General features: G+C 38.4%; 1 protein-coding gene across 2 annotated transcripts; it reads left to right on the top strand.

The window, feature by feature from the left end:
- The first annotated feature begins 540 nt into the window (after window positions 1–540).
- On the top strand, window positions 541–21,632 carry LOC102222422 (guanine nucleotide-binding protein subunit alpha-11-like). Of its 2 annotated transcripts, none has more exons than XM_023340205.1 (8): window positions 541–801; window positions 1,119–1,291; window positions 7,774–7,958; window positions 8,658–8,812; window positions 10,342–10,470; window positions 12,010–12,139; window positions 13,943–14,096; window positions 21,537–21,632. In XM_023340205.1, exons 2-8 carry the CDS (start codon window positions 1,141–1,143, stop codon window positions 21,590–21,592), a joined length of 960 nt encoding a protein of 319 aa, XP_023195973.1. In that variant the 5' UTR covers window positions 541–801; window positions 1,119–1,140; the 3' UTR covers window positions 21,593–21,632. The 2 variants fall into 2 exon arrangements, with proteins under 2 accessions (XP_023195973.1, XP_005795818.1); XM_005795761.2 differs by lacking the exon at window positions 21,537–21,632 and adding an exon at window positions 17,147–19,428 and having other exon boundaries at window positions 542–801.
- The last annotated feature ends 4,576 nt before the right edge of the window (window positions 21,633–26,208 follow it).

The raw sequence follows: 26,208 nt of genomic DNA, 5'->3' as shown, positions 1-26,208 counted from the left end.
TCAGCCATTACAGCTCTCAGGACATCGTAGGTCAGAAGTGATTTTGATTTTTTTTTTTTTTTAAAAAAAGGCTTTTAAACTTTTACACCCCTGCACCTGGAAGAATTTGAAGAAGGATTTAAAGTTATCATGTTCCTTGGGGGCAATTTGAATCAATTCCAAGGACCGGCGAGAGATCAGATCACTTGGCTTCTGAAACTGCCCTATTGTGTAATTGTGAGATTTTTCTTGGTTATGTTTTTTGTGTATTTGGTCTTGTATTTTAAATTTGTTATATGTTTTATGCTGCTGTCACTCTTAGAAAAAAAAAAAAAAAAAAAAAAAAAAAAAAAATATATATATATATATATATATATATATATATATATATATATATATTTTTTTTTTTTTTTTTTTATCTCAATGAGTTATTTTCCCTGGTTAAACAAAGAACACACACCATGGCTTCCTGGAGACGTAGAATGGAAGCAGCACGCTCTTATTGTGGAAGCGGGTTTTGCGCGTTTTCCGCTTAAATTTGCTGCGCTTCACGCTGCGCGCATTCCAGTTTCATAGAGCGCTAAACGGATCAGGGTGACGGCGCATTCCTGTGTAGGCGCGGCAGACCTTCCACAGCGGATTGACCGGGAGAAAGACGCTGAAACCCGGCATCAGCTGGAGGGAATGACGGCAGGTGATCGCGGGTAGCCGGCAGGAGTAGAGAGGAGAAGTCAGGGGAAGACTGGGTGGGAAATGGATTGCTTAAAGCAGTCGGAGCCTGTACCTGTACCATCTCCAGGAAGTTTGGAGCTCTGATTGGAGGTAAGGAGATACGCTTAAGTAGCTGAAGTCCAACTTAGCCTTAAAAAGAAACAGGTAAAAAGATTTGCTCTGGTTATTTGTCTAAAATGAAGGCTGTAAAAAGCTTCAAAATTAAACACACAACACCACTGTAAAGGTTTTTAAAGGTTTAAAGTTAACTAAGCACTATCTCTGTATAGAGAGTTTTAATTAAATATTCTCAATGTGTGATGGATTAAATCATGGCAAGTTGAGTCAAACTCCAAGCGACGCCCTGGTTTATTATAACATGTCTATTATCACTTCTGGTTTATACCATGTGATTATTCTGTCAACAGGTGGATTTTCTAAGTTTTGTCCATGGCGGGGTGCTGTGGCTGGATCTACCGCACCTGCGTGTGCTGTCTGTCTGAGGATGAGAAGACCGCCATCGCTGTGGACAAAGAGATCAAGAGGATCCTCAGGCAGCAGAAGAAGAAGGAGAGAAGAGAGATTAAAATCCTGCTGCTCGGTGAGTACAGCAACGCTGCACCTGAGTCCAAACACATGATGGCACAAAATCAAAGCGCGAAGGCATGAAGAAGAAAGTTACGGGCAATTGCGAAATGCAATTAAAGGATGTGGGACGACGCCTTGAATCACCCTGTGTTCAGCCTCAAACTGCTCGGCCTGCTTGGCAGCTGCGCGAAAGGAGGCAGAAACTATGCAAGGCATGTGTCACTTTGAGAGTATGTGAAGAATGATCTAGATTAGTGCCTGGCTATACACCTGAAACAGTGTTTGGACACACACTTCCCTGAAATCTGTGAGCCTGTGTTCAGGGTGGGTTAAACAACTTGGGGTCCTGCTGACAGGGGCAGTGTTTCACCCTGATGATTTAATTTACATAGATTACAAATTAAATATATGAAATGCTACAAACTGTTAAAAAATAATTAGAGCTGAAATTTGATGTGTGTGGGTCTGCGCTGTAAATTGATAAAGTTATGGCAATTTTGAAGCTTTTGTCTTCGGCCAGCCGACATTTCCTGATGCGTTCATCCTACTAGTAAACTAGAAAAGTTCAGGTTGGTTCTGAATATTTTGGCAAATTTTGTGAAGTAAGAAGGTTTTCTGCTAGCTGCTCTGTTAGACTAGAATTTAGTTAGAATTTAAATACAGCTAAAAACATGTTTACACAGACAGACTTTTAATCAATTTGATGTTATTTTGATGTGTTTTTCCTATGTGTTTTTTGATTCTCTTTGTGATTTTATCTGTGAAAGGTGCAATGCAAGTAAAATTTTAGTTACTTACTTTAAGTGCCTTCCAGGTCTGGATAACTTAAAACATAAAATTAAAAATATGAAAAAGCAAACATTTCCACACTTGATGCTCTGTCTCTTTTTGTCTAAATGTTCTGCCCAATGGGACAAATGTCCTATCATTTGTCCCATTTAGTCTTTTCTGTCCATCACTCCATTCATCAATCTTTATATTTATACATTTGGCTCTCTGTGCATTTTTCCATCTACCAACATATAATTTTCTATCCATCTGTCTGTCGATTTCCCCATCTTTATTCTCTCCATCCATCCACTCATTAGTCTTTCCTCCTTTCTTTACAATCATCTGTCTCTCCATCTATCCCTAGAAAGAAATAAGAAATGTGTAGGACCCCTGGTTGTGGTGCTCAGCAAAGATTCCCCAAATAATGCAATTATGATTGAAATGTGCCAATCATAGCTTCACTATTTGCAGTTTTTACAACATTTTTTTTTAGATTGTTTTGTAATTGTTTGCTGATGTAAAGCTCTGTAGAAGAAGACATTTAGAATTTTGTTGAGCCCTTAAGCTGAAGGCTACTTCTGTCATAAAATCAATATTAGTGATTGATGTCAACTCCTGCTTTATCTACGTTTAGCATTTTTGTTTGTCTTTATTATGAATGTCAGACAAATGACTGAGAAACCTGAATACATTAATTTGACCCATTGAAAGTAGGTTAACTCACATGTTAATTGACTAACCAGGGTTGTATTGTAGTCCAATATTAGCAAGCTAAACAGATAACAGGAATGAACCAGGATTAGGGGAAATCCTGACACAGTGTAGAGATCCTGTAAACAATAACATAAAATTATTTCCCAGTCTTATTATCTGAGTGACTGTGTGAAGAGACAGAAAACAAATGTTTGTATATGGGAACAGGGTTGTCTGTAAAATCTTGATAGCGTTCACACAACTTGCTGCTGCTCGGTGAATCGTGTTGTTTGGGAACTACAGCAAAAATCAACAAGTTCGGAGATCGTCTCCGGCTTAAAGAGGTTGGTTTGATGAGCCGCTGTAGATCCTGTCGATAAACAGTGTTGGTGTTATATTACAGATTGCCAGTCCCTTCATTACTCTGAACTAAAACCATCATCCAAAGCATTTTATTGATATTTCATGTGTTGTTTCTCGAGGAACTTGTCGAATAATTGGTTTTCTAATTGGCTTTAATGAGGCTTTTAAATGGACTGGTTATCAGCTGATATAAACAGCACTTAGTGTATAGTGACATGCAGCAAGCAAAAATAATGAGGCTTGAAATGTGAAATGCAACATTGCCTTTAAGATCTGTTGTTTTTTTCATGACATTTTTAAAACACCTCAATAATTGTGACGTGCAGTTCTAAAAACCGAAGCTGAAGACTGAATGGTGGAAGTGAATCAGAAGGTGGTTTGACAAAGAGTGCGGTCACTTGTGCATTTATGATATTTCCCTTCTATTTTTTTACATTTTACATGTTGAAGCACACACTATACATAAAACGAAACAAACCCTTTTATCACGGTTTTATTTTTTTACATTGCAAAAACGTAATTTTAACGGGAATGTGGGGACTTTTATGTACACTGCATTAGTCTCAAGTTTCCACCATATTTCTACCTCCATTTTTTACCCTTGAATATAAACTACAGCATACCAGCTTATTGTATTCATCAGAGTGTGAATAGTTGTAAATGGGTGAATGTGGTGTAAAGCACTGTGGGGGTCTCTGGACTTGATAAAGCACGATACAAGTACAAACGATTTACTATTTATACCCAAAATCTGTCAGAGGAGTGAATCATTTTGGGCTCAATTGTACTAAATTTATTGGTTTATGATTTATTGGTAATTATCTGAAAACAGTACTGCATTCCAATTATTGAGGTTCTGATCCTCATTTATGTCAAGTTACTATTAAAACTCAAGCCAAATTAACTTGTGATTCTCTGCTGGTAGACATTTCTTAGAGCGATAAAACCACATTTCCTGAAAAAGTCCAACTTGAAACAATCAAAATCACAAATATACTAACTGGCAACGGAGTAAGAAAATGTCTGAAGGATAAAGAACATAGCAGTTTGTCTTCAGTCTGGACACTTTGACCTCCTCTTACACTTCAAAGTCTCCACAGAAATATTCAAAGTAATTTACTGCTAGAATACGAACCAGTGGTTAACAGGAGGCTGAATACAGAGAAACTGCAGAAAAATAGACAGAAAAGATGACTGGGATTATAAAATGAGAAGGAACAGGACGAAACCTGTTTTCCTGGGGAAAGGCATGTGGTGGAGGACAATACTGATTTCCTCTTAGACCACATTTTATACTGGAAATGCAACATTTAGAATCTGCTTTGTATGTCCACTGAACAGCTCAATCAATGTATCTGTTTTCAATGTTAGCAGGCTTAAGGAAAGAAAATGGCTCTGTGTTCTGGGTCACATAAAGTTCATGATAGCAATAACAAATCAGTTCACTGTATTTCTAGAGTTAAGATCCGCAATAAAAATGATCTCAAGACAATTTACTCCAAACATAAACTGGCTCAATTCAAGTAAACTTTCAGGAAACCTTCAGATCAGGCAGCAAAAAAATAGGGGAACCTTGATACATCAGATCTTTACTTCAGTAGCGCAAAGTGAGCAAGTACGAGGTGATGGTTGGAGGAATCACTCCATTTTAACAGAAACTCACAGAATATCAAGCCTTAGTATGAGTGTCCATCTACAGTGACTGACTGGGGGACGAGAGGACAGGAAAGAGACTCGGGTGACCAAGTGTCCCACTTTGTTTAGGTCTCCACGGCATTGTAAGCTCATTTTCTCTGTTCCTGTTTTGAGTAAAGTTGTGTGAACTTTTACATCAGAGACAGTCTAGTCAGAAGCTTCAGCCTTGCACAAAAAAAGTCCAGATGTGTAAAAGGTGAGATAAGATTTGTTTGACAAGTATTATGAGAAACTGCAGAGTATGTGTGCCTGCTAAAGCCAGGTTATTGCTGCTAGGATGTTTGTGATGGAAAGGCCTTCCAACCTGACGTGTTGAGCTCATCGCCAAAAATATATCATTCAAGTTCCAAGTTCCACTGAAAACATTCAAAAAGCTGATCTGCAAATACCTGATTGCTGTAGAACCAGTTAAGACTTTTCTTTGGACAAAATATTGTTTGTCCAAATTTGTTTTGCATTGTTTTATTATCTTTAAAGGATGCTTGTCTCAGAAACAAAATTCCCTGTTGAATGAAAGTATCTTAAAAGTATTTTCAATCTAAATCTATGTATGTGGATAGTTTTCAGGCAAGCTCAAAGTGAAATAATGGAAAAACACTTCAAATTCAGTTTCTAAACCTCCTCTACTTTTGAGTGGTTCAGTCAGACTCACACCAGGCGCCACAGTCAGCTTTGGAAGTCAAAGTTTTTTCCTCACAGTGTAAACATCTCTGGCCAGACAGTCATGGAAGATACGATAAGAGAAGATAGGACTTGACTTTATTGACCCCACAGCAGGGAAATTCAATTGTTAAAGCAGCTTGCAAAGACAGAAAAAAATGCAGGGCTCTTCTTTAGTCTCCTCTCCTGGTCGGAGTTGCCTGCTCCCCAGCAAACAACAACAAAACGAATTGGTAATGCAACAGCAGGCTTATAAAAAGTCATTATTAGAGGTGTGCTCACTCCAGAGACCCTTCTCGCGTATGGGATCTTGAAACATTTGTCACTTAGGTGGAGGCTCCTCAGACCTGCTTAACCTGCAGCAGTGGTAATCATAGCGGTAGTGGGGGTAATGATATTTTTATATCTTCCCTATCTTTCTGACTTTGCTCCCTCTTAAAATCCCTCTTTAAATCCATAATAAAAGAAAGAAAACTGTGAAGAAAACTGTGCTCAGCTCTCCAGTGGAGACATGGTTCATTAGATCCAGCGTTTTCAAAGCGGAAGCTTTAAGGTCTAATCTTATAAGTAAGAGTTCCTACCTTTCCTTACTGAAACTGAAACCTCTGTCTACGATTATTCAGCTCAATGTATACACACCCCAGGTCTCTGGGACTTAAACATTTGTATTTGAAAAATAAATTCAAAATACTTTTTCACATGCCATCATACCCTGCGCAATTCAAGTGCAAAACAAACAAAAAATGTATTAGAGGAAAGCATATAAAAATAAAAACCTGCAGTGACCTGGTTGCTCATGTTTGCAGCCCCTTGGACCAGATATTTTTTTAATTTTGATTAATTTTAAATAATATTCAGCTGATATAATAAGATATTCAATTCATAGGATAGCTTACAAAGAATCAAAAGGGTTTCATTTTATAAAGATATCAGTCAGGAGAAGGGTGCAAAAAGCCATAGCATTTATGGCTACCTTCACCATTTCAGGGTGAAGGTAGTTATCAGTAGTTACATAAAATATGTGACAAGAGAAATGTAACAAATTTCACGTTTCTCAAAACTTGATGAGAAGATCAGACTGAAACTAGTGAGGGAGGATTTCCTTTGTTCTCCATATATCTGAATCAACTTTTACAAATCAAAGAGCCATATGTACCCTGGTTCCTGCTAAGAAAAACATTTCTACAACCACAAAGCTTACGTGATCTTCAGAAATGAAGAATCTGTCAAGAATTAAACATACATGCTTGTTTAAATAACAAACCACAAATTACCTTCTATTTTTAGGTTTTTAGAGTAAAGAAAACTGTAAAATATGTAGAAAAAGGGGGAAAAATTAGTAGAACCAGGCTAATTGTGTCCAGTGTATATAAAAGCACATCATTTTATACTCATAAATCAAAAGCAACAGAAAGTAATTCTGTGTAGGCTTATGGAGGGCACAAAGGGCTCTGCATGGTCGGACTGAATTGTCAGAATCAGTTCTCATTGTCTCAGAAGAGGAGCGGAAAGCCGTCTTGGCCTCAGCCGGTCATGCATCCCTTCTCGACACAGGCCCTCCTGGTGAATGTTTCATATGTGAAACTATTGTGCGACTGATCAGAGCTTCATGGCTGTGTTTTTTTTTATGTGGAAATTAGCAACAACTGCTCAATTTGAGGAGGCTGGCTTTTCAGACAGAGAGCAGGATGAATACCTTTCAGCAGCAATTGTGAGGAAGTACGCACTAAAACACTGATTCTCCCCTTGGTCGGTTCTGGTCTGACTCACCGAGCGAACGTCCCACTGACGCCTTTCTTTGAGCTCTGGTCTCCCCATTCTGGACACATGAAACAAACAAAAAAAAACTGCTGAAAAATGAAGGAAATAAAAGATCACACAGAATAATCCATTTAAACATTTATGCATCTGTAATGTTGTTTTTGACTTTTTTTTTTCCTTTCGTAAAATGAAAAAAGGGCATCATGGCAAATGCTGTTGATTGATGCAATTACTGAGCAGAAATTAGAAATTTTATTTAGTTTATATGTCTCAAATGGCAACAGAAACGTTCCTTTAAGTTTGGTTATTGGTAGAATAAATTCTGACCAACCAGAACTGATTGAGAGAAAATGTTTAAATTTCAAAATCTGACCTATTTTTTGGTTCATCACATAATCTGTTGGTCTAGAGCGTGGCAGAAAACCAGAGCAATGAATCGTGTAAAAGAGAAGCCATTACTACAGACATGGCTGACATTAACAATGATGAAGGAATTACATATAGCTTACTTAATACTCCTAATTATTACCACCATTGTTATTGCTTCTTCAGGAACTGGAGAAAGTGGAAAAACCACCTTCCTCCGACAGATGAAGATCATCCATGGTCGAGGCTTCTCTGAAGAGGAGAGGAAATCCTTTGTTAAGTGTATCTACCAGAACATCTTCACTGCCATCAAAGCCATGACCGGAGCCATGACCACACTCAGAATCCCTTACACCAGCCCTGAGAATGAGGTAGAGCCCCACACATAAATCTCCGCCAGCATAAATACGCACGGTTGCACTTGGTTACACTTGAATGCTCACATATAAACACAGGTGTGAAGGCATCAGGTAAAAAACGCTTTTTAGACTGATTGGATTGTGCATACAGTGCGAAAAAGGCATTTATGACTCAAACAAAAACACGTGCATCTTGTTGTGCTCGGAAAACAGCCTGCAGCATCTACATGAAGACAGAGAAGCTACACATTCGAAAAGCTGCGTTAATTCGTACCGCAGACGAGCGGTACTGATTAACGTACCGCTCGTGTCCATGGGTTGTTTGCGTCCCTGAAGTTAATATTTAAGAAGATATTGTTAGCTTTTGTTGTACAGGAGGTTTATTGCGTCACTGCTGCAGATGCAGGAGTTCACTGAACTTTTCAAGTTGCTCTCAAACGTCAGTGTTGCAACGCCAGCATGTGGGATCCTCTGACTCATGGAGAAATAATCTCCAAACAATCGGATAAAGAGCGTCGCTCAGGTTTTCCTGGACGTACTTGCAATGTTAGCAGAGTTTAAAACTTACAGCAGTACTTTGGGAAATGAGCATCTTTGAATAATTTATTTTTCTAGTATCGAATATATTGAGAGATCGATTATTGTTGTTGTAGTCCATGTCTTTGCAAACGTCTGAGACACTTCTCTCACCATCCGATGTTTGCTCTCTAGAGTAGCGCCAGATTGCTGCAGGATGTGAACACAATGCAGATCGTCCACCTGGAGAGGAGAAACGTGGATGCCATCCGCCGCCTCTGGTCAGATCAAGGAATACGGATCTGTTACAGCCGCCGCTGCGAGTATCAGCTCCTGGACTCCACCGAGTAGTGAGTAAAACTAACACATACTTATTCTGGAGGAGAAAAATGAGCCGCACCCTCCGACTGGACTGGAAATCAGAGGGAGTCGCGTGAGTGAAGAGTCTCTGCAATGTCAGAAATGTGAAGAGTCTTACCAGAAGACTGCGTCTCAAAGTATGAATGCCACATTAAGAAATAGTTTTTTAGTAAATTCACTGGTGTCACAACTATTTCCCCCGGGAGTAATAAAAAGTGAAAGGGTCTTTTTATTATTACTCTCTGTCTCTGATAAGTATAGGAACAGTGATGCTGTGGACATTTTTTGGGCACCAATAACAACTTTTTGATAAAAAAATGTATACAAATCTGAGTACTAGAAAATTTGTTATCATTCAATGTGTATGACCAAATCAAAACAAAAATGTTTCACCGGACACAAAATTAACCTTTTTTCCATATCCACCATGTTTCCAGACTTAAACCTATAGAAACGTAGAAATAAAGCCTGAATTCTCTCCATTTGCTACGACCTCTCTAATGTTGTAGGAGAAGTCAAAGTCTTATTGGTAAAAGAGGGTTACATAAAGTATTAACAACAAGAAGATACATATCAATGAAAGGTTGAGTGGAAGGAGAAGTTCAAATTTGACTGTTTTTCATTCAACAGGAAAGGAAGGAATTACGAGTTCCTCCTTGTGTATCAGAGCTCATGTGCCTAATCTGGATTTGATTTTTATTAATCTCTAAAACAGTGATTCAAAATGCATCGTACTGGATGTTCATGGATTGAAAATGATGGGAATTTGTAGTTTTGATTGATTGATCTATTAAACATATTAGCTGTTAGGAAAAACAAAAAAAATTCATAATCATGCTCACTTGGAAACTGATTACCAAATTAAATATGAACAAATAGAAACATAATTCATTTCTATGTTTGAATAAATTTGATTCAAGTTTTACTTTCTTGGTTTTTGATTTCTGAAATGAAATTTGAGTTTTTTCTTTTCCTTCACTGTTTCAGCTCTAAAAGCAAAACTGTCACAGATTTGCTGTGTATTTCAACACTACAGGGCGTCTTTCTTACCAACTCTGTGTTTTTGTGGAATCACGCAGCTTTAAATGTCAGAGTGCAGAGTTTACGGCTGTTTCTCGTCATGTTGTAATGCATAGCAGTAGGTGTGATCCTGACGCTCAGAGTGACTCAGGATAAGAACAAAGCCCGGGTTGGGCCTGTTCTCTTCAGTCCCTCTTTTCTATTGCTGCGCCGTCCTATTTGCCCAGCAGCTCTGTCATCATGATGTGTGCTCGATAAGGGGCAGTCTGTCAACACTGGCTAATGACAGCTTGTTTCAACACCGGCCATAAAGATGCTGTTTGCACACAGGTCAATGTGGGCTCTCCCCACACCTCACCCGCCTCTTGTGTATTTTAATCACACTTTTTCTTCCCTCACTAATTCATCACTTGTCTCCTGTCACTTTCAGTTTGTCTTACAAAACTTCATGTAAAGCAAACAGCAGCAGAGTTTTCACTAAGTCTTCTCTGTCTTTCAGCTACCTGAACAACTTGGAGCGGATCTCGGCCCCCGATTACATCCCTACGGAGCAGGACGTGCTGCGTGTTCGGTTTCCCACTACGGGCATCCACGACTACTCCTTCACCATCAAGAACATCACGCTAAGGTGGCTGGGCCTCACATTACCGCCCTCTCACAGGGACAAATCCAATACCAGCACTATTCACGGCGCTGTGAATAAAATACTGTTGAGGCTTTGTCTGCTCGCGTCTGCTTGGACACAGTAGGATCGCGTTTCTAATTGCCTCTCTGCAGAGTTTGTGCTGAGAGGTGAAGTGTCCATTTTGTGTTTGATTTTGATCCAAATCCCACATATGTGGGTTTCTACCATTAAAGATTTTAACCTTCCTGGGCGACACAAACACAGAGTAGCCCGTCCTGGACATATTTTTAACATGATTCTTTCTTTTTTTGCGTTTAGCTAGCTTTTTTCCTGTTTTTATATTTGATTTTTTTGAAAACTGGAGGAGGTGTCTGCTTCGTTTCTGACACAGCGACCAGTTGGAGGCGTCACATATCGTCAGTGTGAAGAACGTCCTAAATCCGCCGCCTGGTTTTTTGCAGCTTCGTCACAGTTTGTAGGCGTGAGAATGATCTGTGAGAACTGGGACAGTTCCACCCAATTCATTGTTTTTCTGCCCCAATAATTAATGACACGATTCTTAAATAGAACTTGACTGGTTTAAACAGCAACAAAAAAACAGTGTCAAGTAACAACATTTGTTCTTGCTAGTGTACATCAATTTTCTGGTTTTCAGTCGGCAGCAGGGTTTTTTTTTTCCATCCATATTGGCTGAAGATTAAAACACCATAATCCATAATCAATCCTTCAAATGAAATCAACAAATGCAAAATGTGAGATGGATTGGTGAAAAGAATCAGTTCCCTATGAACGAACACTTTGCTGACAATGTTTGTAAATCCTTTACAGACACTTTTCTCTAATCGATGCTATTTATGCCATTTCTATCAATGAAGACTTTTTGTTTAACTCTCCCTCTTTCTTTTTTCTCTGCCATGATTATGTAAACCCTTGGTTCTTTCCTTCCTTTTTGTTCAACCTTTCCACTATCCTTCATCTTTTTCTTTGTTTTATTCTTTCTCCTTTCTAGTTTTCTTTTTATGCAACATTTGCCCTTTCTTCATTCCATCCTTTTGTTTTCCTTCTCTTCCCTTTTTCCTTAATTTTGCCATCTTATTTTTCCATTCCTTCATTATGTCCTCACTTCCCACCTTTCTTCTCTGCATCCCTAGCAACCTTTCTTCCTTTGTTGTTATTTTGTATTTTAGTAACTGTACCTTTCATACTGTGTTTTTGTTTCTCATTGATTAATTTATTTTTTTATTTCACTCCTACCTTTTTTGTTTCTAAAATTTGGTCCTTTCTCTCTTCTGCGTCCTTTCCCACGACCTCCTTACTTGAATTTGCCATTGCTGCTGTGAAAAAAGCAGTTTTGATTTCTGACCAGATGAACATCTGTAGGTTTTTTAAGCTCTGTTAGTTTGACGAGTTTAACCACTGATCAACTCTCTATGAGAATATTTTCATGTTCTTCGAAACCCTCAGAGTTTGAGTTTATTTATCAGTCCTCGATGAGTCCTTCATAATGATACAGACAAGCTTTCTTTATCTTCCCTCCCTCAGGATTGTGGATGTTGGTGGTCAGAAATCGGAGCGTCGGAAGTGGATCCATTGCTTTGAAAACGTGACCTCGCTCATCTTCCTGGCCTCCCTCAGCGAGTACGACCAGGTCCTGGAGGAGAGAGAGACCATCGTAAGAGGAGTTTGCTCCCTTTTCCCTTCACTCTATTAGATCAAGCAGGAAGTGGATAAAATAATAGGAGCTATTTTATGAATCCATTTCTTCTCTTGAATTATATTTATATAAGATTTCCAATGCATATCTGCTGCATTTCCTTAATTATGGAGATTCAGATGGTTTTGGCTTTAAAATCAGATGCTTCAGATAATTAGACCAGTGTTAAAATTCTTGATTATTTGAGCGGTTTGTGATCTTAAGCTTTGGGAAGCATTTGAAAAGTCGGAATAAAATATCAGATTTTCAGGATTTTGCAAAAGGCCTTTATTAAAATTCTGCTTTATTTGCACATTTTCTACTTTATACTTCACAAACTTCTCTGTGTTTATCTGTCATAGACCTGGAAGGACAAGGGTGCAGAACTCCAAAAATATTTTACAGATAAAAAACTGAAAGTTGTTGCTCATTTGCATTCAATCCTCTTTATTCCAAAACCCTGAAATAAAATACAGTTGAAGCAATTGTCTTCAGAAGTCACCTCGTTAGTGTGTTCACTAACGAACAGAGAAACTGGTCAGAGTTAAAGGGGCGATGAATGAAGTTAAATATATAGCAGTCTTTAAAGAAAAGGCGTAAGAGGTCACAAGAGATTTCAGATCAAGGTTCGTCTTCTAGCAAGTCAACAAAACCAAACACACAGCCAGCTGTGACACATTTTCCAGGATTTAAGTATTAAATTAAAACTTTACAATTCATAATTTTCTCCTGCATTTATCTATTGGGTCAATTCTCAGAAAGTATGTTGAAGTTTGTGGTTTTTACATGTGAAAAAGATCAATACATGTTTTGTTTCTTTGTGCTGTGTACTGTAGCTTAATGCCTTTTTTCTGGTTTCAGTTCCAGTTTTATAATGTTTCATCAGTTAAAGCCTAAAAAACAGTTTTGTAGAAAACCTGAACACAGGTGTCAGAAACCAAACTTATTATCTAGAGTTTATTGTTTTGAGATCATCCAGATGAAAAGAGCCAGTAATCATGCTCTGACATGATTTCCTGTTGTTGACAAGCAGACAAATGCCTCAGCACTTGACCCTCCAGAAATCTTACCCAACCAGTCCTACAATGACCTCACAGTCTGAAGACAGACAGGATGAGGCTTCACCTCTTGTAGCTTTGTTGTCTCCTCTGCCTCCAGATTCATTAGTGCATCTATCTTATGTAAAACTTTTAGACTGTCAGAAACTGTTCATAATCTATAATCCAAGACCAACAGTATAAAAAAAATCCCTAAAACACTACAGATAATTAACTCAGGTCCTCAATAAGCCTAACTTGGATGCTTCAATAATAAGCAATTTACTAACACTTTACATTTTACTGTGTTATTTATTTATTTTATATATTTAGTTGTAGCCTGTAGTTGTAGTCCTTTGTTTTTGTAATTTCATCCTTCCTCCTGCAGGTGGCACTATCGTACAACACACGTCGTCTCTCCTGCTCTCCTCTCAGCCCCCTGGTGCTCTCTTCTTCCCTCCCGTGCTATGACTAAACCTGTTATCTCTCCCAGACTCTTTTTGGTCTCCCACAGCATTCATTAATCTCCATGTTGGTCCGTTGCTCATTTTCTTCCCCTTGCTCTTTGTTTAAATTATTCCTTCCTCCAGTTTCGCCCCCAGCTACCCAAAAGCCCCTGCAAACTGCTGCAGCTCATGTTTTCTCTCCTTGTGAAAATGTTGTTATTAAAGGATAAAAGAGAGAAATAAAACATGTATATCTTCTGCAGAACCAAAACCTGTTAAACTGACTGTGTGTTCCTCAGAATCGCATGCAGGAGAGTCTGGCCCTCTTCTACACCACCATCCATTCTGCCTGGTTCCACAACACCTCCATCATCCTCTTCCTCAACAAGACCGACATCCTGGTAGACAAGATCCGGACGTCAGATCTGGGGAAATACTTTGACAGTTTCACAGGTTCGTTGTTCTAAGACGTGCTTTTGGTTTTCATTTACCGCTATAAATACAACGTTGAGTTTACAGGAGGAGGCGGAGACTTTAATGAGTGAAATTAAGTGTGTGTTCACCGGAAGAGATTAAGACGTTTAGCAGCGTTTTTTTTTTGTTGTTTTTTTCCTTTAACAGCAGCTAATTTAACTCGTCTTATTTTATTTGTGTGTGTGTGTGTGTGTGTGTGTGTTTGAGTTTGAGCGCAATCTGATATTACTTAACGACTGCATTTTTTTAAGCTCGCTGCAAAATGTTCAAACATCCAGAGCAGAAATTGCACCAGTGTTGAGGCAGAGTCAGGTTATCAGTCAATTTCAGTGCCATCATCGCGCTCAGTGGCAGCTGTTTATTCTCATCACAGAGCAGACAGGACCACTGCAGGGACATGAGGGCTGTGATGCCGTTTGTCCTCCGGTCAATTTGCCTTTGACTTATAACCATCTCATAATGTTCTGCAGAAATAATGAATTATTCACCAAAAATATTGACAAAGTGATTTCAGCCCCACTGCGACTCTTCCTCCTCCTCCTTTCTTTCTTTGCTATTATCATAATCATCTTTCCTCCATTTCTGTTTTTCCTTTTTGCCCCTTCTTTTTTCTTTTTATCCTTTCGTCACACTTTTCAGTTTTTATCTTTTACTTCTGTTCATCTTTTTCTGTTCCTCTCAACATTTCCATTTCTCATTTCTTTTTCTGTCTGCCTTCTCTTTTCCCTCCCTACTTTTTCATTAAATAGTCCCTCCTCTTTTCTGTCATCCATTTCCCTTCCTTCATTATGCCCTTCTTTGTATGCTTGTTTGCTCTCTCTTCCATTTCTTCTTACATTCTTCATTTTTCTTTCTGACTTTCTACTCTGCTTCTATTTTGTTTTCTTTTCTTAACTTTCCTTGTTTTCTTCCTTCCTATGCTCCTTGCTCCTGTCCTCCCCTTTATGTTTTCTTTCCTCCCCTCTTTTTTCTGTTTTATCATCCTTTTCTCCCTGATTCCTTCTTGACTTGTTTTCTTCCTTTTCCTACCTTGTGCCTTAAATATTTTATTCCTTCTTTACTTATTTTTCTTACATTCTTCCTTTTTTATTTCCTTCTTCCATCATTCATATTTTGCTTTTCTCCTCCCCATTCTACTTTTCTATACTTTGTTTTGTTCTTTCCTTTCTTGTTTCTGCAATTTCACCTTCAGTTCTTTCTGTATATTCCTCCTTACTTTTTTGCTTCTCTTCTCTTCATTTTTACTGCTTTGCTTTTTGTTCCTTTTGTTATCCTTTCATCCTTGCTGCTTTCCATTCCTGCATTTTTCTCTCCTTCCTTCTTCCACCCTTGCCTTCCCTCTTTCCTTATCTTCTGCCTTTCTTTTCCCTTTTCTTCATTCTTTCTGTTCTTTCCTTCCTTGTCTCCTTCTGCCTTTCGTCCTCAGTAATAACTGATGCCTTCAGGTGCTCTTGATCAGCTTACCTTCAGTTCTGCTGGTGTAAAGAGGCTCTATGGCGTCTCATCGCTTCCCCCTCAACTCCATCACCTCCACCCTCTCTCCCTCTGTTTCCCTTGGCAACTACAGACAGGTACTTTGTTCCCTGCCAGCCCTGCACCACCACCCGAACGCCCCACACCCCCCTTCAGGTGTACTATATGTACTAGCCGTGTGTTTGTGTGTCAGGTGGCTTAGGGTTAGACTTAGTGACTGTGAGTGAACACTTGTGTGCATCTGCAGTGCACCCACTGTGTTTTACCGGCAGCATTAGCACGGTAAAATAATGACTCACACAGGGTCAAGCTTCTTGATGTCAATTTAACCTTAATGACAACTCCGAGTAGCTCCTACCGCTGGCTGCTGTTTGCTGCTAATGATGTTGTGTTCCTGTGTGGAGACTGTGTGGCCCTTATTACTGCGGCTGTAACTGCATTTGAAAGCACTGCTGTTAAGTAGCTCCGCTTCCTGACGCAGTTCTCTGACACTGAGAAACTGGATTTCACTTGCTCTTAAGCAATTACAAACAACAATATAATAACAGTGTTTAATTCAGCCTCTTGTTACGGCGTTTTAGCCATTTCGCATCTTGCTTGTTTAGACTCATTAACTTGTCGGCTGCAGCGCCGCGTCTGTTTGAACAGAACTCGCTAATCTGACCCAAAACATTTTACGACAAAATCTACACACAAATAGATTTAAAGTAAACAAAAAGGTATTTTGTTCATTATCTTTCCAGTCCTTGACCTTGAGCATGACAGAAAATTGTGCAGCAGCTGCTGAGGAAATTTTAAAAGTTGACAAGTTGAGGACAAAATAAGAACTGAAGAAACAAAAAAAAAAAAACGCTGAAAAACAATCAACATCCAATGAAGATGCAGAATGGCTTCTGCTCTTCCGGGAAAAGCTTCCCACAAACTTCAGTCATGGAAATTTTTCCTAAAGTAGATCTGTGAGGTCAGACACTGATGTGGGACGAGAATCCAGACTCTATCCTGAAGTGGTTTCATTTGGCTGAGGTCAGTGAAAGGAAACAACTCAGTTCAATCCAGTCAAGTTTAGATAGAACTCAACTAAAATTGTATTTGAGGGAAGTTTGAATTGATTTTGAAACCAAATGACAGCACTGTTTGTGCCAACGTGACACTTTACACATTTTCCCCTTATCTTACATAAAGTCTAAACATTAAGGAATGAAAATGTTTATCTTCTGCTATACTTTTAAATAATCGGTTTAACGATCAGTTGAAATGTGTAATTAGAGTAAAACAATAATGAAAATAATTAGGCTTTATCTTTGATTTTTAACTAAATAGCCACAGAATATAAAAATTATAAGGATGTTTTAAGGAACAATAGTTTTAACGGTGCTACCTGTGGGGTGACTGGCTCAATTCAAAATGTTGTGCCTCCTTAAAGATGTTTTATTCAATCTAATGCCCCTACAAAAAACAGAAATGCTTTTCTGTCATGTATTTTGGCTTTTTAAACTCCTACTGGTACTCAGCTCAGATTTTTGTCCTTCCCTCCAACGTCTACCATCATCTTGCAGGTGAAAAGCAGAACGCTGAGCTAGCAAAGCAGTACATCCTCAAAATGTACGAGCAGCGTTCCATGAACCAAGAAACTCGGGAGTGGAAGACCATGTACCCGCACTTCACTTGTGCCACAGACACCAACAACATCCGCAAGGTTTTCACCGACATCAGAGACACGGTCCTGCTCAAGTCGCTAAGGGACTACGGAGTCCTCTGAGCTTTTACTCAGTGGCGTGAGGCAGAAGGAAACGTGACGCTTCCCCACATTCATCCTGCTCTCAGGACTAAAAACAGCGACTGAACACTTTTTCACATGGAGAACTTTTTCCGTATGAAATCTTCTCCGACTGACATGTTTTATTGGTTTTTAACAGAGCAGCAGGGGGGATTATTTCTTCACTCACATCTGAATTTAAAAACATGAAGATCTGGAATAAAAGCTGGAATCACGTACTTTAAATCACACCTGTGTTTATTGGTAGGATTGCTTTACAAAATAAGCGTTTGGGTCATATGTTATGCATGTTGCTCTGTAAATGACGCTGTAGTAGAGATGCTATGAAGTACAGCATGACCATTAGTGGTGGAGATGGGGTCATGCACTCCACTGCTGTAGTGCACACATGAACTGCTGCAGGAGCATCCACCAGTTACAGACAGATAAAGTAGAAGCCTATAATAGTTCACATTTTTCACCAAAATGTGAACTATTAGGACAGATATTTATCAGGATAAGCTGTTTTATGCAGTCATCTATTATCAATCTTGGAAATATAATGTATCTCTACAACAAAGACTGTAGAGATACATGAAGCTGCTGCACTACACTGAATTTGGCTGATGAGTTTATTGCTTAATGTGTTAAAAACTACACTGTCAAGCTGCTCAGATGAATGTTTTTCCAAGCCTGTTTTGAGTTTTAAAAAGGCACTTATTGAGTTTTTATGCTTCTGATTTCCAGTTTTATTTGAGGTCTGACTTGCCAATTCAAATCTGAACCTATTCTTCAATATCTTCTTTGCACTTAAAAGAAAAATGAAGAAATGGCAAAAATGCGTGCCAAAGTACATGTTTTGGTTGATGCATTTGGAGACTGAACATGATGGGATTTTATGTTTTTGAAGCATTTAATGAATAGCAGGAAGAAAAGACTGATTTTTCAGTATTTGTTGTATCAGAGGGAAATCAGCTGAATTCAACTTTGGGGATTGATTGGTGCATCTGTGGTTTTTAGTGCTTTTCTGACAGAGGAGAAACGCTATGTGGACACAATTTTTTAGGAGGGATATATAGTTGACTTATGCAGAGGTCTGCAGACTTATCTGTAAACCTGCAAAGGACGTGTACAAACTCTTAAATTATATACATATCTAAGAAAATGTATCATCCTGCAACTGAAAACTTCTGTTTTTTTACTGTTTTTGGTGACAAACACTCCAAGTGAGTCATTGAGTTGATTTATGGAGAAGCATCTCAACCCCACTGTTGAGCATGGTGGATAATCTGTGATGCTGTGGGCTCAGAAGAAGCTTGATGTCTGAAAATCTGGTGGACTTTGCCTGAAATCTGTATACTTTTCATCATTTGCTGGGAACACTCAATGTTATCTACTATGCTTATGCTTTTTCATTTTATGGGCAGGTACAGTATGTTTTATCTCAGTGTTGCCAATTCATTATTGCTGCTTGGAGGTGCAAAAAAGCCTCCAATCTGTTAATCCAAGCTTTCAAATATCTTTTTGGGTATTTTTTATGTAAATAACAGAGAGAAAGAGAAATGTAAAAGTCTTTCAGTGGCTGAAATATGAAGTGGTGTCCTTCTTAGAAAGGTCAGATAATTGTACTCTCATACTTTAATAACATTAAAGGCTAAATTAAACAAAGGCTGATTAAAGTGTAATAATAACTCAGCCTCAAATCGATTTAAATTGTGAGTTCTTCCTCTGTCTTGTATCAAATTCATGAGTCCAAAAGGCATAAAGAAATTTCTTTAAAATCATAAAACTAACTGACCTGAATGTAAAGCTCATTGGAGCAGAGCATTAATTTCCATGCTTCTGATTCTTTACCATGCATTTGATACAAATATGGACGCCTTCTGTACATGACTACTGTTCTTGATTCTTTGTAAGTCTTGAATTTGTAATAATTGTTTACCTGCTGGACATAGACTGTGACCAGAGAGTGTCAGTGAATGATCTGCCCCCTTTGGAGGCAGTAAAACCTTTGTGTAGAGTCTGGTGGAGGAAGAATAAAAACATGTTTTTATAGTTAATATTAAAGAGAAAATCTTAACACACACTCTCACCTGCTTGCTTTTGTTTCTCCTTGCCTCTCTGCTCGGTGTCAGAGACTCGCTGATGCCTGGGGTTTGCAAACAGGAACGCTGCTGAATTTGCATCGGACTGACACATGCACACAGCAATCATTTCCATATGTTGTGTATGTTTGTCTGTGGTGCAGACTGGAAAAACAACATAGATGAGAAACCTTCCACTGTAGTGTCAGCGTGTGAAACCCAAGCGGCGTGTCTTCTGCTGGCAGGAGAAAAGCGGTTCCTCATTAGTGAGGGACAGATCGCTTCTGCAAACAAAAGTCTGTCACTTTTCCGAAAAACACAACTACAAAACATACATACAAATAATCCCCGAAAGGCAACCTTAGACAGACTGCCTGTCTCTGTCTGGCTGCCACAGAAAAAATAAGAAAGTCGCCACGGTGACTGTCATCTACATGACTTGATATTCTCATATGTTGGACCGAATTTGTCTGTCTCTGGGTAGATGTCTGTTTTAGACATGAGTTCATGCAAAATAATTTATCATGTTTGCAGCCTTGAGCCAGTGTGTGTGTGTGTGTGTGTGTGTGTGTGTGTGTGTGGGTGTGTGTGCGTGTGTGTGTGTGTGCATGTGTGTGTGTGTGTGCGTGTCTGGATGTGTGCAGAAGTGCCCTGTGGGTCACCTAACTCAAAACCTGATATTGTTATTAAACCTGCATCAAACTGTTTACATTCTGCCTTATATGTCAATGATGTTAGAAGATATGGAGTAAAACAAAGAAACCCTCTAAGATCGCCTTCCTATGCATCTTTACTGTTGAACGTTGAATTTGATCTGGACTGACATGTTAACAGAATGAAGATCACAACAAATATCTGATCATTTTGAACCTTTTTGGTTTAAGGTAACCTTTTGTTTTTACCAATATTTTCTTTCTGACTGGAAGTAATATTAACGTTATGGAGGCGATCACAAACTAGCAATAATAATGAGGGAAAGATTTCTGTAAAACCAATAAAGGTTCCTTTGTCGATATCTCAGGAGGGTGAAGAACCGTTTGATTTGTTCTGGAAATTAAATGAAAGTTTTCTCTGGAAACAGGAAAGAGATTATCAAGTATTTTAAGGCGTCCTATCCCAATGAAATGCAAGGCACAAGCTCAGTGTCACAGTTTTGTAAGGATGGAACAAATTCCTATTTTCTAAAAGTGACAAAATACAATCTCATCGTTTCAAACAAAGTTAACCGTTTGATCAGACTGAGTTTTGTGTTGAGTTTTCCCATCAGGGCTCATAATTTCAAAGTTGTGGTATTCACTGGAAAATGACAAAGAGATGCAGACTCGTGTGTCGTCAAATAACCAAGCATTCATTACTGATGACAGCAAAACAAAGCTCATGTAAGTCACTTGAAAATCACCATTTATTGTGAGAATAAAGCTGAGTTTTTCCAGCACTGAAAGCAGACATGAGAGTCTGCTGTTATCCAGACTATGAACTGTTTGGACACAAACCTTAATCACATTAATTACCTACAGCTGCCTTGTGTTCACACAGGCGCTGATGGGAACCGCTGTCAAAGAGTCTTATTATCTAGATAAATAGATGCTGAAAAAATTCTGATGGGAATTTTCAGGAATTGCATATGAGATGCTGACATGAATTATTCATCTGCTTTCCCTATTCATTATTTGCAAAAATAAAACATTTTCATGTTAACTCTGGTGAAGATCAGCGTGTACGGTCTTTATTTGTTTCTCTCTTTTTTGTTGAACAATCTTAAGCTCGGTTTTTGTAGAAAAGCAAAGATCAAGGCTCCAGTTTTTAAACAATATTCTACCACTGGCATCCGGTTTTATTTATTTTTATTTGTCTTCTGTGTGACCCAAAGATGAACTTCTCTGATTCAGAACGTCTTGATGATCAGGAGGGGGAAAAAAGTTGCTGTGGACTAAATCTCAACTAATATATTCATGTTAGTCTCTCACCTTTCCATCAGTGCAGAGGTTTAAACTGGAACGGACACCCACGCACAAAGTGGGTGGTTTATAATTTTTATTTTTGCAGCCGGTCTTCTTGTTGTGGACTGCTGCATACTGATAAGAAGCTCCTCCATTTCCTCTGCAGCTCCTCAAAGCAAAGTGAACGTCTGCTTTGCTTTCATCATACACACACGCAGGTGAGGATTCTCCAACCAAAGCTTCGTCCCGTCTGGATTCACCGGTAACTCTGAAACACCTCCAGACCCAGTTATGTTGATTTTGTTCACCAATGTGCAGACTTACAGTACGCTGACTGATTAAGGTTCTGTGATGCTGACCTGTGTTTCAGTGCTGCATTTATAAGATATTGCTGTCGCCGTGTTTCCCAACCTGCTTCTTTTCTCTGTGACAACAGACGTGTTGTTCAGGGGCCCCTTTCAAAGCCACCGCAGCATGAGAGGACAAAGAGAGAAGCTGCTTATCAGCACAAGAAATGAATCAATTTTCCAGCATGAATCACCTCTCGGCTTCCCAAAACAGCTCCAGCGTTTACAGCAGCAGCTGGCCCTTTGTAGCCAACATCTCCCTCACCGTGCTCTGGCCTCACACACACATACACACACCTCTGAACAGGTTGTAAGGAGGACACCTGACTGCTGTGCATCCATCCCAATATTAAAAGACCTTGAACAGAGCAGAGGTGTTTCATATACTGCCAAGGAAGTTCAGATTTGTGTCAATTTAGTCAAAAGTAAAACATTTACAACAATTACTTTGTATGTTGTTTCTATTCTTTAATGTAAAAATCCACCGTGCCTTTGAATATCACTTGAATCTCTGCACATTTTGTCATAACTACAAACTTCAAGATATTTTTATTGGGATTTTATATGTCAGACTAAGAGACATCACTGATTTTGTGGCACATTTTGCTCACAAAGTAGGAATATGTTGTCATATTTTTGAAACAACTTTCTTTTATTTTGAATGTTTAAATAACCAAAGCAAGAGGGTTATTTTTTCATATAGAATCCTCATGTTTTAAAGGTTTTGATGAGGACCAAAACGGCTGCAGGACAACGGCAGACAGATTGTGGAGTGAAGAACGAGGGATTTAATGGCTGAAAACAACTTGCAGAGAACTTTGGAAAACACACAATAGAGTCAGGGAACAAAACAGTGGCAGAATAATGGAAGAATCCAGCAGTGAGTGCAAGAAACCAAGGAGTAAAAATGCTGCAGAGAGAGATGCGATTGGGGCACCAGGTGAGTTCAATCAACAGAAATCAGAGCAGCTGGGAGAAAACCGAAGCAGGGAAGGAAGAATAATTAACGGAGGAAACAAGAAATCAGAAATATCACACAAATGAACAACAGAGCAAATATCTACCAACAATAAACACAGAGAAATACACAAAGCAAATCTATAAGAATGCAGAGAAACTAATAGAGCTAATACTCGAAATTAACTGTTAGAGGAAAAAGATTAACACAGAAATATATACAAATTTACACAAGATTAAACTACAGAACTCTGCACAATTGAGACACTAGTAACTCTAAAATAACCTAAATAAAAATATAAGAAAGAATCAAAACATAAAAACCCAAAATGTCACAATCAGAATAGGATAGAATTGAATATCACAGATTTATTCTTTATTGTTCCTGCGTGGGGAAATTTAGGTGAAGGAGCAGCAAAGAAAAGTCATGCAGAGAAATCAGCTGAGTTGAAGTGAAGCTTGAACATGAAACAACTGGAAAACTGTCTAAGTTTCCTATAATATAAGAAACCTAAGCAGCCACTATTTAACCAAGTGAGAGAAAGACCAACGAAGTACTTGGTGGATTTTTATTTCTTTTTACTCTAATTTATAGATCCCTACAAATAAGAAGCTGCAACAAAGAAGCTGATTCCCTTGTTTTTAATAAACTATAGATAACTGTCAATAACAGAGGTCAGTCTGACATCTGGAACCAAAAACACTAAAAGAACTTTTTGCCTGATTTCTATGAAGCCAAACTGTGTCTGGCAACTTTACAATGCTGACGAGTTGTTTCAAAATAAAACAGCATTAAAAGCAAATATGTGACATTTCTTGCAAAGTCAAAAGAAAACCTTTCTCGTATTTTCCTCCTAAAATTGAGCTTTAATGTTCCCAACATGAGAAACTATAATAAGCTTGAGACGGTGCTGTTCTGGTCCAGATAAGGTCATGGTTGTTTTAAGACTTTAATATTTTAACCCATTAGTATTATTGTATAGGAAATAATTTAATTGCTTTATGGGGGAAAAATCAATTAACTTGAATTCAAACACAGTCTGGAAGCAAAACCTGATTTTTTTTTAATGCTTATTTTTATAGAAAAAATTAAGGTGAAAGACTGAAAAAGGATGTCTACAGCAAAAACCTAATTAAACGTCAAAATCTTCAAAGGGAACCAAATGTTGGATGAAAATCTTTCAACTTGAGCTTATAATTAAAGAGAAGCTGCATATCAGTTGCATAAATAAAGGCATCAGTGAGATGTGATGTTGAAAATATAAAGAAATGTTTAAATAAAAGTCGAGTCTATGTATTTATTAAAGAACACAAAGTTCATCACAATAAAAAGACAAATAATACTCAATAAAACACTGGGTTTGAACAAGGATGTCTGAAGTGCATTATTGAACACTTAGTTTGACGAAAAGTAAAATATTCAGCGTTGGGGGGAAAAAAATGTGCATAAAAGACAAAAAGCACCAGAAACCAAGAAGAAAAGCCAACTTTAGCAACAACTGCCTGGATCCCGGCACATCTGAGGCAGAAAACAGCAGAAATAATGTTACCTGTGACTGAATCGTCATATGTGGAGAAAAAGTTGCATTTAAAATCATCAGAAAGAAAAATGAAGATGGAGATTTTAAAACTTAGCTTAGCACCACTAAGAGGTTTGACAATTATTACAAAGTAATTTAAAAGAAAACTGAAACGGTAAAAAAATAATAATAATAATAATAATAAAGAATTACAAACAAAACAACAAAGAAACTTTAGTTCTTACAAAGACTTCTTGCATATTACTGAACAAACAAATGTAAATTTCATAAATTAAAATACATAAAACACAGAACAGCTGATGCCTCAGGTGGGAACCAAACAGGAAGTAGCAGATTTTATAAAAAAAAAAAAAAAAAAATAAGAAACAGCTTTACCTTCTTATGGAAAATTTATATCAGTGCTCCATGGAGGCACAATTGAAATGGTCATCAATAAAATATGAAGCAAGAGATATTTGGATGATTCTACTCTAGACTCACAGCTGTGTAAGATTTCATGCATTTCCACTGTATTTGCACAACATAACTAAATAAAAACTAACTGCTCACTGCTGTGATGGTCATAAAGGCCTTCAGCGTCTTTAGTGTTTTCTTCTTTGTCTCTCTGATCGAGTCGCTCTCTGATCACTTCAACTAATGGAAACCAAGTCAGAAGCAGAGAGGCAGTGAGCCATCTCCCCGGTGTTTAACATGGTCCATTACCACCAGCCATGTTTCCACAGAAAGTATCCAAAATCCTCCTCCTCACCCGTATTCTAAACTAAAACATCTCCACCGCAATGTTCCTAATAAAGTTTCTATTTGTCAGAATCAGCGGGGCCCTCGGTGAGCTACAGTGTTTAGCCATTATCGTGCCTGACAGCTGACACCAACTCAAATGGAAAAGTACAAGCACATTTCCACTGTGGCCGAGGGGGAGATGCTGGAAACATTCGAGATCCACATCAGGTCAGCAGCTTGGTGCTTATAAATGGAGCGGTTTCGTCTCTCTGGCCCACTCCTGTCCCTGAGGGAGAGACACTGTCTGGTCCGGCTTGGAGCACAAATTTAGGTGCATATAAGAGCTTTAAAAGCAGCAACAGAGAGGCGTTCGTGCCATGTTGCTTACTCTGCTAAAAAATGTTGTTTTTTTTTAAGTAGATCACTGCAAAAACAGATGCAGATAGAAACAGGCACGCTTTTACTTTGATGAAGAAGGAAAACCAAGTCACTTGTTATCTGGAACTGGCTGAAAACTGGATTTTAACCATGGAGCCACAAGTAGCAGCATTTGAACAGAGGAAAATAAAATCCCTCTGCAGAAAAATCACAACATTCGAACCAATGGCATAAAAAATCTATTTCTAATATGTCAGACAAATATTGCATATCATAAAAAGACGACCTGAAACATTACTTGTTGTGATTTTCAGGCAGAATTAACAGTTTCATTAACAAGTCTCCCAGATCCTGAAAAAAACGTAACAATACCTCCTTGGGTTCACTTTAAAAACATTCAATTGTTGTCTCTTCAGTCCAGACTATTCAAAGGTGTTCAAGACATCAAGATACTTTTTGTGATTTTTCACCTTGTAACTCTTCCCTGGATCCTGAACCACGAAGGCCACTCTGACATGAGGCGAGTGACGCTTGTAGTTCTTGAGACATTGAGACGTTTTATATCTATATTCTTACAGCTGGAATCCTAACACCCCAGAAGTGGCTTTGTAATCCTTTCTAAGCTGACAGCTGCCAATAACTTGCTTTTCATATCTTCTTCTATTTGCGTTGGATTGTGCTATGATGTTTTTTCTTCTTGGGATCTTTTCACCTGCTTCATGCTGTGCGTCAAGTTCTAATTAAGCAAAATGTGTTTATTTTTGCGGTACGGGCCGCAATCAGGCCAGCATGTCGCAAGGGAAATTAAATCCAGCTGAACTCAGCCTGACTTTCCAAAATATAAAGTTAATCACCCTTAATTAGGGATTTCAGAATGAGGAAGAATACTGCCTTA

Source organism: Xiphophorus maculatus, chromosome 9 (assembly GCF_002775205.1).
Source record: "Xiphophorus maculatus strain JP 163 A chromosome 9, X_maculatus-5.0-male, whole genome shotgun sequence".
Taxonomy (NCBI): domain Eukaryota; kingdom Metazoa; phylum Chordata; class Actinopteri; order Cyprinodontiformes; family Poeciliidae; genus Xiphophorus; species Xiphophorus maculatus.
Note: the sequence above shows the minus strand (reverse complement) of the source record. Positions and strands in the feature narration are given on the sequence as shown.